At 38.2% G+C, this 12,054-nt stretch overlaps 1 protein-coding gene across 1 annotated transcript in view; it reads right to left on the bottom strand.

The window, feature by feature from the left end:
• Window positions 1-12,054, bottom strand: part of WDFY2 (WD repeat and FYVE domain containing 2) — a 175,874-nt gene that overhangs the window by 100,360 nt on the left and 63,460 nt on the right. The window contains exon 3 of the mRNA XM_058686378.1: window positions 349-416. Coding sequence (XP_058542361.1) covers window positions 349-416 — 68 coding nt within the window. The remainder of the gene's footprint in view (window positions 1-348; window positions 417-12,054) is intronic.

The following is a 12,054-nucleotide window of genomic DNA, read 5'->3' as shown; positions in this document are numbered from 1 at the left end:
TACTTCACAAAGGTAATCACCAGGCAAAATTTTAAATGTCGAAGCGAGAACTCCACAAGAAAGTGAAACAAAAAGTTGGAAAGGAGGGAGACAGCTGTAATCAGAAAGCCGATGTCCTATAGCCCGTCTTCCATTAATCTTATTCAGAAACTATGAATATATGGTCAATTTCAGAACAATTTTCCTATTTTACATACTGAGAGCTAAAATGATTTAATATGGTACTTTCCATTATAAGGTTAATCTCAACCCTCAGACATCCCCACTCAAGAAGGAAACACAGAGAAGGCAATTTGGAAAGGAAGTGGTCCATGTCTAATTTCTAAAGACAGAGATCCAGATACTTACAAGGCATCATATGGTATATGCTTGGCCAATATTGTCCACTGTCTCTCTTTAGCCATACACGAACGGTCCTACAAAAGAAAAAAAAAAAAGTGTATGTTAAATCACAGCATTGTTAGTCATGGGAAAATGTTCATTGATAGAAACCAAACCTCTTAACTTTAATTATATATATCTTAACTACATATGTTATATATACATATAGATCTTAACTATATATATACTGCATATACACATATATGTGTAAGCATACCACTTATGCCTCTCTATAGATCCTTTATTTCTTAAATTTAAGACTTGTGTGCACTTAGAATTACATACACCTTTGTGAATATTGTCCTCATATATGTCTATATACACACATGTGATAGCAAAGGTGCTTGAAAATTACTATTTTTGTTGTTTTGCCTCTCCTAGTATGTGACCTCTGCCGTAGTCTGTTGGAAGCATTCATCTGTCTGAGAAGTTATTAGGTTTAACTAGTGAAGGAAGTGTGAGGAGATAAAATGAAGAATCTGACATACACAGAAGGATTACATAGTAAGTGCTTTGTCTTACTGTAGTGCCAGGCCATTATCTTGAGTGAAGGTTTCTCCAAACATGGTCAGGTAATGATAAACTCTGAGACTCAGATTCCTGAGCTAGAGGGCTGGCCAATGGAGCCCACCGTGAAACAAGGGAGATTCTGCAGCAAAGGCTGTGGATTAAGTTCCAGGCCAGCAGGCCAGATACAGACATGGCAGATGCCTGGGAGAGCTCAGAGAGAAGGAGCCAAAGAGAAAATGAACCAGTGAGGCAGCACCACTAGGTTCTTACCAACCAGAAAGGCCCACCATAAGTTACACCAGCCATGACATCATCGGCACATGCCAGCCAGGCAAACACAACTAGAAGGTAATAGGACATTCTTCTAGGAACCAGAGGAAGTAGCAGAACTCGAACTAAGGGGAAAAGGCAGTTCCCCACTGCCAGAATATCATATAGGCCATACCTCTCACCCCACACACTTAAATCATCCCAGGGAAAAAAGCAAAGACTGAGCAATTTTATCTTACATATTTCAGTCATCATACTAGACTAAGTTTTAAACTGTATTGGATTTTTTTCCCTAATCAATGGGTCTCCCACCAAATGGAGTAGCAGGACAAAAAACCAGACCAACTACAGACACAATAAAGAAATGCCATTTTCTCAGCCACAAGATACAACATAGTGATATACAGTGACACAGCTATATATATAGATGCAAAATTTCATCTTTTGGGCCAACTATCCTAATTTATGAGATGGACAGATATAATGGTAAATAACTTATGAAAAGTAATTCAATATATACACTAAATACCTATCAGTTTCACTTAAAAAATTTTTTAAATATGCTAGTACAACATTTTAATATGGACTTTATTATCTCAACAAAAATAAATAGGTGACATCACCAAAAAGGGCAGAGCAGGAAGCTCCAGGAATCAGTCCCTAAACCAAATCAACTACTGAGCTGGCAAGAACTATTTTAGAACTCTGGGGTCTAGCTAGACACTTGCAGCATCTGAAAAACGCTTGATGAAGAAAGAAGCTGGTATATATCAGTGAATTTCACATTTTACTAGCAGCTGCCCCCATGCATGCCTCATCCCTAGAGAAGGCAGCTGTGGCAACAGTGGCCCATACTCACAGAATGGCTTGCTGGTACCAAGGTAGGAACCCATCCTCCAACACTGGGGATGTGTGTTCGGATCTGCCTGTTGGTCCACTGAGAGAGGAGGGAGAGACTGGCCACTGTTTCAAACCCCTAAGGCTGAAGGGCTTCCCAGGCAATGCCCGTCAAAGGAATTTAAAGAGACAAAGACCCCTTTTTTCTTTATTAAGTCCAGGCATTGGAAGAAATCACAGATTGACCTCAGAGATAACAGAACAGAGACTTTAATGATCACATACAATAAGGAATACAGTCTTTGCAAAAATAATGTGTTAAAGTCACTAAGCAGAACACTGCAACATTCCACAGTAACAGCAGCAATCTCTGGAGAGGAGGGAGAATGTGATTTTCAGAGTTACTATATTATACTGTCTAAAATAATCAATTCTCAAGAAAAGAGTACAAAGTATACAAAGAAACAGGAAATGGCCTTTTCATAGGAAAAAAAAGTGACAAAAACCAATGAAGAAATCCAACAATGATTGGTACTATCAGACAAAAACTTTAACTATCTAGGGGCACCTGGGTGGCTCAGTCAGTTAAGTGTCCAATTCTTGATTTTGGCTCATGTCATGACCTCGCAGTCGTGAGACCAAGCCCCATGTCGGACTCTGTGTTGAGTGTGGATCCTGCTTGGGATTCTCTCTCTCCCTCTCTCTCTCTGCTCCTCCACTGCTTGCACTCACTCCCCCCCAGCAAAACAACAACAACAACAACAACAAACAACCTTTAAATTAACTATCTATATGCCCAAAGACCCAAAGGGAAACCATAAATAAAGAACTAAGGGAAATCAGAATAAGGATGTATGAACAAGTAGGGCATCTGAATAGAAGACTGAATTTATATAAAAGAGAATCAAATAGAAATTTTGGAGCTGAAATGAAAAACTCACTAGAGAGGCCCAACAGGAAGTCTGAAGACAGAAAAATCAGCAAACTTCAAGATAAGATGCTTAAAATTACCTAGTCTCCTCCCAGTCTGAGGAGAAGAAAGAAAGAAGAATGAAGAAAAAGCAAACAGAACCTAAGGGACCTGTGGGACACTACTGAGTATACCCACATATATACTATGAGAAGGAGAAGAAAAAGACAGAGATAGAAAAATATTTGAAGAAAAATGGCTGAAAATTTCCCAAATTTGATGAAAGATATGAATTTATATATCCAAAAAGCTCACTGAACTCCAGGACAGATGAACTCAAAGCAATTCACAAGAGGCACATAATAATCAAACTGCTGAAAGTCAGAAAGAAAATCTTGAAAGCAGCAAGATTTTTCATCAAAAGGCTCAGAGACCAGAAGGCAGTGAGATGATAATGTGCTAAAAGAAAAGAACTGTAAACCAAGAATTCTCTATCTGGCTAAACTATTCTTCAAAAATAAAGGAGAAATTAAGACATTTCCAGATAATCAAAAGCTAATGAAGCTCATTACTAGTAGACCTTTACTACAATAAATACTAAAAAGAATTATTCAGACTAAAACAAAAAGACAATAGACAGTACTTGAAGACATAGAGAGAAACTAAGATCACTGGTAAAGGCAATTACACAGGTGAATATAAAAGCTAGTATTATTGTGTGTTTTGTTTGTAACTTTTCTTTTTGTTTCCTGTGTGAATAAGTCACGAATTTTAGCCTATATTAATGGGCGCAAAACATGAGAGTATAATTTGTGACCATAACAAGAAAAGAGGGATACACAACTGATCAGGAGTAGAGTTAATGTGTACTATTGAAATTAAGTTGTTATAAATTCAGACTACATTGTTATAAATTTAGGATGTTAAAAATCCCTTTGGCAACCACTAATAAATAACTTAAAAACATACATCAAAGAAAAGAAAGAAATCAAAATGGTACACAAGAAAAAAATCAATCAAACATAGAAGAAGGAGACAGTGGGGGACTTGAGCAACAAAAAGGATGTGATACATACACAAAAAGCAAAATTGCAGAAATTCTTCCTTATCAGTAATTATTTCAAATGTAAGTGAATTAAACTACAAATTAAAAGACAGGTAATGGCAGAATGGAGTAAAAAGACATGGTCCCACTTTATGCTGCTTAAAGGAGACTCACTTTAGACCCCCAAACATAAATAAGTTAAAAGTAAAAGGATGGAAAAAAGATATTCTATAGAAATAGAAACCAAAAGACAGCCAGGATAGCTATGCTAGCAACAGGCAAAATATATTTTTAAGTCAAAAACTTCTATAAGAAATAAAGAAGGACATTATATATTGACAAAGGATCAATTCATCACAAAGGCATAACAGTTGTAAATACATATGCACCAAACATATCAATCGCTGGCAAAATTGAAAGGAGAACTAGACAGTTCTACAATAATAGTTGGGGACTTCAATATACCACTTTCAATAATAGATGGAATACCTAGGCAAAAGATGAAAAAGAAATTAGAGAATTTAAACAACACTATAAACCAACTAGACCTAACAAATATAAAGAACACTCCAACAAACAACAGCAGAACACAGTTTCTTCTTAAGTGCACATGGAACATTCCTCAGGACAGACCACATGTTAGGCCATAAAACAATTGTCAATATATTTTAATAGACTGAAATCATACAAAATATCTTCTTCAACCACAATGAAATGAAACTAAAATCAATAAGAGAAGAAAACTGGAAAAAAATCACAAATATGGGGAAATTAAACAACATAACCTTAAACAACCAATGGATCAAAGAAGAATCACTAGGAAAATCAGAAAACACTCTGAAATGAATAAAAATTAAAATGCAACATAATAAAACTTATGAGAGGCAGCAAAAGCAATACACAGAGGGTAAGTTACAGCTCTAAATGCCTACTTTAAAACAGAAGAAAGAGTTCAAATCAACAACCTCACTTTATACTTTATGGGACTAAAAAAACAAAAGCAAACTAAACCCAAAGCCAGCACAGGTAGAAGTATATAATAAAGATCAGAACAAAAAACAAAATAAGAGATTAGAAAACCAAAGAGAGAATCAGTGAAACTAAAAGATAATTCTTTGAAAAGATCACCAAAATTAAGAACTAATCACAAAAAACAAAGAATGTAAATAATTAAAATCAGAAATAAAAGTGGGAATGTTACTACCTAAAAGAAATGAAAGAGATTATAAGAGAATATTATGAACAACTGCAGGCCAGTAAATTTGATAATCAAGATCAAATGGAAAAAAGTCCCCAGAAACACACAATCTACCAAAACTAACCCAAAAGAAATAATCTCAACAGACCTATAACAAGTCAAGAGATTGAATCGGTAATCAAAAATAATAGTGCAGGACCAGATGGTTTCACTGAATTCAACCAAACATTTAAAGAATGAACAAAAATCCTATTCAATCTTCCAAAAAATAAAGAGGAAGGACTACTCACTTCCTAACATTTTATCAGGCCAGCATTATCTGATACCAAAGTCAAAGATACCACAAGAGAATAACAGTCTCACATCCCTCATGAATATAGATGAAAAAAGTCTAGCAAAACAAATCCAACAGCACATCAAAAGGATTGTACATCATCACCAAATGGAATCTGTCAGAAGAATGCAAGGGCAGCTCAACATAAGAATGTCAATCAACGTAATGCAGCACATTAACAGAATGAAGGGGGGGGGGGGGAACCACAGATGATTATCTCAACAAACACAGAAAAGCACATGATGAAATTCAACAACCTCTCATGGTAAATAACACACTCAGCAAACAAGGAACAAAAAGAAATTTTCTTAATCCAATAAAAGGTACTCTTCAAAAATTCACAGCTAACATCATATTCAATGGTAAAGACTGAAAACTTTCTCCCTAAAATCAAGTACAAAACAAGAACGACCGCTTTCACCATTGCTATTATACATTACTGGAAACCCTGGCCAAAGTAATTAGGCAAATAGAAGAAATACAAGGCATCCAAATTGGAAAGGAAGAAGTAAAACTATCTGTATTTGTAAATGATATGATTCTGCCTACAGAAAATCCCAATAAATCCACAAAAGCACTACTAAAGCTAATAAACAAGTTCAGCAAAATTGCCAGGTACAAGATCAACACACAAAAATCAGTTGTGTTTCTATACCAGCAACAAGCAATGTGAAAACAAAATTAAGAAAACAATCCATTTTTAATAGCACCCAAAAGAATAAAACCCCTAGGAATATATTTAACCAAGGAGGTGAAAGACTTGCACAGTGACAACTACAAACATTGCTGAAAGAAATTAAAGAAGACACAGATAAATGGGAAGACATCCCATGTTCATCGACTGGAAGACTGGATATTTATGACAATACTCCCAAAAGCAATCTACAGACTTAATGCAATAGTCTCTTCAATAAATGGTGCAAGGACAACTAGACAACCACATTCAGAGAAATGAAGTTGGACCCCAGTTTCACTCCATACACAAAAATTAACTCAGGATGGATTAATGACCTAAATATTACAGCTAAAACTAAAACTATTAGAGGAGAACACAAAGCTAAATATTCATGACCTTGCATTCAACAATGGATTCTTGAATTGGACACCACACCCAAGCACAAAAAATAAGTAAGTTAGACCTCATAAAAATTCAAAACTTTTGTGCCACGAGGGACATCATCAAGACAGTGGGAGAAAATGTTTGTAAATCATACAGATGATGGAGGTTTAGTGTCCATATTATGTAAGAAACTCTTTCAACTTAACAATAACAACAACAAAATGACAACCCAATTAAAGGGTGGACAAAGGACTTTAGTGGATACTTACCCGAAGACAAATAAATGGCCAACAAGCGTATGAAAAGATGCTCAACATCACCAGTCAACAGGAAATGCAAATCAAAACCATATTAAGATACCATTTGACAGTCACTAGGAAGGCTATTTTATATATATAAAAAGTAGTGGAATAGGAACCCTCATCCATTGCTGATAAAAATATAAAATGATGCAGCCACTGTTGGAAATAGTCTGGCAGTTTCTCAAAAAGTTAAACAGAAACCATATGATCTACTAATTCTCTTAGGTATATACTCCAAAGAATTGAAAACAGGTATGCAAACAGATACATGTTCATGTATGTTCACAACAGCACAATTCTTGCCTTTGCAACAACAAGGATGGGTCGAGAGGGTAATGCTAGGGGACGTAAGTCAGCTTGAGAAAGACAAATACCATATGCTTTCACTATACATGGAATTTAAGAAATAAAACACTTGAACAAAGAAAAAGAGACAAACAAGAAAAGAAACTCTTAAATACAGAGAACAAGGAGCACCGGTTGGCTCAGATGGAAGAGCATATGTATGACTCTGGATCTCGGGGCTGTGAGTTCAAGCTCCACCCTGGGTGTAGAGATTAGCTAAAAAAACAAAATCTTTATTAAAAAAAACACAAAACAAAAAACAGAACAAACCGGTGGTTGCCAGAAGGGAGGTGGGTGGGGACTGGTTAAATAAAGGTTGAAGGGGATTAAGAGTACACTTATGATGAGCACTGAGTAATGTATAACTGTTGAATCACTGCATTATACACCTGAAACTAATATAGCACTGTGTGTTAATTATACTGGAATCTAAAAAATAACAATAAATAAAATAACAGCACAATTCACAACAGCCAACAGGTGCAAACAACTCAAATGCCTATCAGCAGGTGAATGAACAAATTACATACATATACTAGAATATTTTCAGTCAACAAAAGGAATGAAGTACTCATACATGCGAAACTTGTATGAACGTCAAAAACATTATGCTAAGCAAAACACTGTACACTTTAAAGTGGTTAACTGTGTGTAGGCGAATTTCACGATAAAAATTTAAAAACAATCAATACAGACTTTGCCTGGAGTTGAGGCAACCACATTCGACAGGAGACAAGATTGAGGACAGAAGCAGATGTGCTGAGGACAGCAGGGCTGAAGGTGGAAAGGGCCTGGCCTCATAATACCTCAATAATACCCCTGATCCACCAACTCTTTAGACCGACTTTAGACTTGCTTGTGAGATAATTTCCTTTATTTTTACCTTAAGCCACTGTTAGATGGATTTTGTTACCAGGATCTGAATACATGTTAACAGACAGAGAAGACGAAGGAAAGAAATGTCTCTCCTTAGGTTTGGGGTTTGTCCCACTATATGATGGTGTGGTCATTCACGGAGATGAGGAACAGTGGAGAAGGGCAGGACATGGGGTGAGAATCATGAGCTCGATTTTGAACATTTGAATCAGAGGTGTCTTTGAGTTAGCCAAGAGCTCCTAGTTAGTGAAAATGAGAATTATAATTCAAACCTATGGTATGAAGCTGTTGCAAAGATTAAACATAAGGTCTGTGACATGGTGCTTAGCACAGAGCAGGCCTTCAGTAATTGCCAACAATTATTATTATTGTCATTAATATCACCATTTTTTTAAATGTGCTAATCCACCACAGCTTGGGAGAGTTCAAGATCCAAAACGGTTCCTGCTTTGCCAACGTACTGAATATTTGAATCCTTGATGTAAGGGATTTTTCGCTCAATTTACAAAGATATCCTGTAAATTATTTATCCAGTCCTTTTCGCCCTGCTTTAACATGTACTGGGTATCTGCTATGTGCCAGGCATCGTGCAGGAGCTCCAGACAACTTAACATTATCATGACAGTGGTGAATGATAAGGGCTACAAGGTATTTTATATCCATGCAAGCAATGTAGGAAAAGTATCTCATCCACATGGAGAAACGAGGCAGGCTCAGGAAGGGCTGACTCGGGAGGTGGCCATATCTATTACTCCATTTATTTCCTTCACTGCCCTGGCCACAATCTGTTATTTGACTTACCTACTCGTAGATGTGTTTATTATCTGAAAAATAAAAATAAGAAACTAAGCATGACAATGCGCACTATGATCTTGCTCACCACCATCTATCTACCTGGAGGCTGCCAGAGCGCGTCGCACATGGCAAATATGGGATAAATATTCACTGGATGAATGAAAACAGGTGAGTCCGAGGCGACAGAGACTGCTGGTTGTCTACACTAGATTCATTCTCCTCTTCTTCCTTAGAAGTTCCCCTAGTGACCCGATTGGGCAGAGCACAAAGGCCAAAATGGAAGGCAACAGACTTCAAGCTAGACAAGATGCTTGGCAGAGGTTATTTGCCACGGATACTACTATAAGTGAACAAAAAAGTCTACTGGGCTTTTCAGGGGACCGTTTTGCCCACAACATTCCAAATGTGGCCTCCCAACAATCCCACAAGGTAGGTATGGTTATGAATCTCATGTCACAGAGGAGGGCTCTGAAGCACAGAGAGCCCCCAGGTTATACAGAGCCACAATCTGAACCCACACAGTCTAACCTCAGAGGTTGCTCTCTCTCAACCACTGCACTGGTGGCAAACCTGTTCCCAACACGGGAGGGGCAGGAAGGCAGAAAAACAGCAAGTTTCATTTTCAACAAACTGAATGTAAAATAACTGGAGATGAGAAAATAGCAATAAAATAAATAAAGTAACTGTAGATGCGGAGCGGTTTCTTATGTTAGGATTAGAGCTGAAGGTAGTACGGAAGCCATGCACACACAGGTTGTAACACTACCGTGATGTTAGTGCAATCGATGCTCCTAGTTTTCCAGGTGCATAAATTATAAGGTTATGTAGATATGTATGTACGTATGTGTCCACAGATAAATGTTTAAGTAACAGTGATTCTAAAAATCCGGTAAAAAAAAAAAAAAAGGTACACATCAATACAGCTAATACAGATTTGTTTAAAGATTTTTAAAGCAGCTGTGTAGGTCAAAAGGGTGGCAGGCTAAAATTAGTTTTGACTCTAATTATAGAGACAAACATTTTCACATAAACAACAGCACCCCCACCAAGCCCTTTGCGTATACATTTAATCCTTACGATAGCCCTATGAAACAGAAATCATCCTTTAGAGATGAGAGGGCCCACAGAATTTAAGTTTGCCTGAACCAATAACCTGCAGTTATTTTAAATTCTGTGCTCTCTTCACTAAACATACTGCCTTCCTTACACCAACATGTATTAAGGGCAATATTGAGAACGCTTAGAGTCAAAAATAAAATTCTATAAAAATATTTGTTCCCTTATCTGTAGAGATATAATAATAGTTAAAAAAAAAAAAAAAGACACTACATCCTAGACATCCTAGAGGTCAAAAGTAACAGTGGGATAGCCAGGACTTTCCTAGAGAAATGTTAAGTTGCACTATACAAAGCCTGCAAGAACCAATGTTTTGCAAATTATATTTTAAAAGCAACACAAAAAGCTTTTAATAGTAAGTATAAAACTTTTCCTTGGAAAAAATTTCAAGAAAAAAAAAAAACCAGCTGTGATTAAGAGTCATGGTTTGGGGCGCCTGGGTGGCGCAGTCGGTTAAGCGTCCGACTTCAGCCAGGTCACGATCTCGCGGTCCGTGAGTTCGAGCCCCGCGTCAGGCTCTGGGCTGACGGCCCGGAGCCTGGAGCCTGTTTCCGATTCTGTGTCTCCCTCTCTCTCTGCCCCTCCCCCGTTCATGCTCTGTCTCTCTCTGTCCCAAAAAAAAAAAAAAAAAAAAAAAAAACTTTGGAAAAAAAAAAAAAAAAGAGTCATGGTTAAGCCAGTAGAGGTCAGTGTATTGGAGAAAATGGATGCCCCTGCTGGAAGGCAGGAAAACGGAATTCACCCCCCACACAAAGTCCTGGCCTCCCGGGAACCCAACAGAGCCACACACTTTGCACTGTCCTCCTCACTGGGTCCTGTAGTCTTCTCTCCCCCGAGCTCTCAACAAAGGCAGAAACAGACACGAAGACAGTTGGGAGAGAGAATCAATTCTCATTTCAAAAATAATAAGACAAGATCTCTCCAGTGGGCCTCAGTCAGTTTAGCAGCTGGGCTATTTTGAAAACAGCATAATCTTATTCTACATTGGACACAGCTGACAACATTTCAACAGGTAAAAGTCACTTTTAAATATTAGTCTTAAATATTATTTATTCCTTAAACCTAAAAAGGTTTTTTTTTTCCTTTTCATTTTTAAGGTGAAAACAGAGGGTAGACAAATTGTAGTATTTCTCAAACTGCACCACGATCAGTGCACCAGCTTGCTCCTTGACTGAGCTCTAAACACAATCAGAGAAGGAATAGCGTTTTCTCATACTTGGCACCTGCCCAGGGCAAGCTCCACGCCGGGCCCCAAAGTGGTGCTCGTCGTTTGTAACAGAGCAAGAGGATCAGTCAAAAGTTCCTCTCTACAGCCACCCACCCCCGACCGGTCCACTGTCAGGAAGTTCTCTGATCGCATCTGCAGAGACCTTGCGCAGAAGGCAGCAAAGAGGCTGAGCTCACTCTGAGAAATCTGTACACCGTGCTGGGTGGGATGACGAGGAAGGAACTGCAAATCCTTCATTTTATAGCGCCAGTGTCTAGCATTACCCTAAAGAAATGAGACATGCAAGGGCCTTCCGACCCTACCTCCCAACCCACTCCAACTCCCTCCAAACAACTGAACCCAGTGCCCGCCTCCACTCCCACCTTAACTAGGACAGGTGTGACCTCCTCACAGGCAGCCCTCCCCTGAGTAGCCAATGTGACCACACAGAGGGATCGAACTTTCAAACAAGCAAGGAAGTCAAATGCTCCCTTTATGAGATTCCTGAATTTCAGTTTGTACTTGACTTTCTTATTTCAAACTGTGCTGATACACACAAGCTGGCAATAGAGTGTAGTAATACACAGGTGCTGAACTGTGTGTGTGTGTGTGTGTGTGTGCGCGCGCACACGTAAGTAGCCAAGCACCACAGCAGTTCCACTCCCACCCCCATCCTATCCAGGAAAAATATACCCTTTGTTCTAAATTCTAGTGGTCTTTATGAGTCCACTTATACTGATGGAGACAATGAACTGCGGGGACTGGAACAAGCTGGACTTCCCAAGACGAGTAAAATCTAGAAGTTAGGAATTCTGCCCCACTGCCTCACAAGTGCGTTTATATACGTGTGTGTGTGTGTGTGTGTGTG

The sequence above is a fragment of the Neofelis nebulosa genome, chromosome 1, assembly GCF_028018385.1.
Source record: "Neofelis nebulosa isolate mNeoNeb1 chromosome 1, mNeoNeb1.pri, whole genome shotgun sequence".
Classification (NCBI taxonomy): domain Eukaryota; kingdom Metazoa; phylum Chordata; class Mammalia; order Carnivora; family Felidae; genus Neofelis; species Neofelis nebulosa.
Note: the sequence above shows the minus strand (reverse complement) of the source record. Positions and strands in the feature narration are given on the sequence as shown.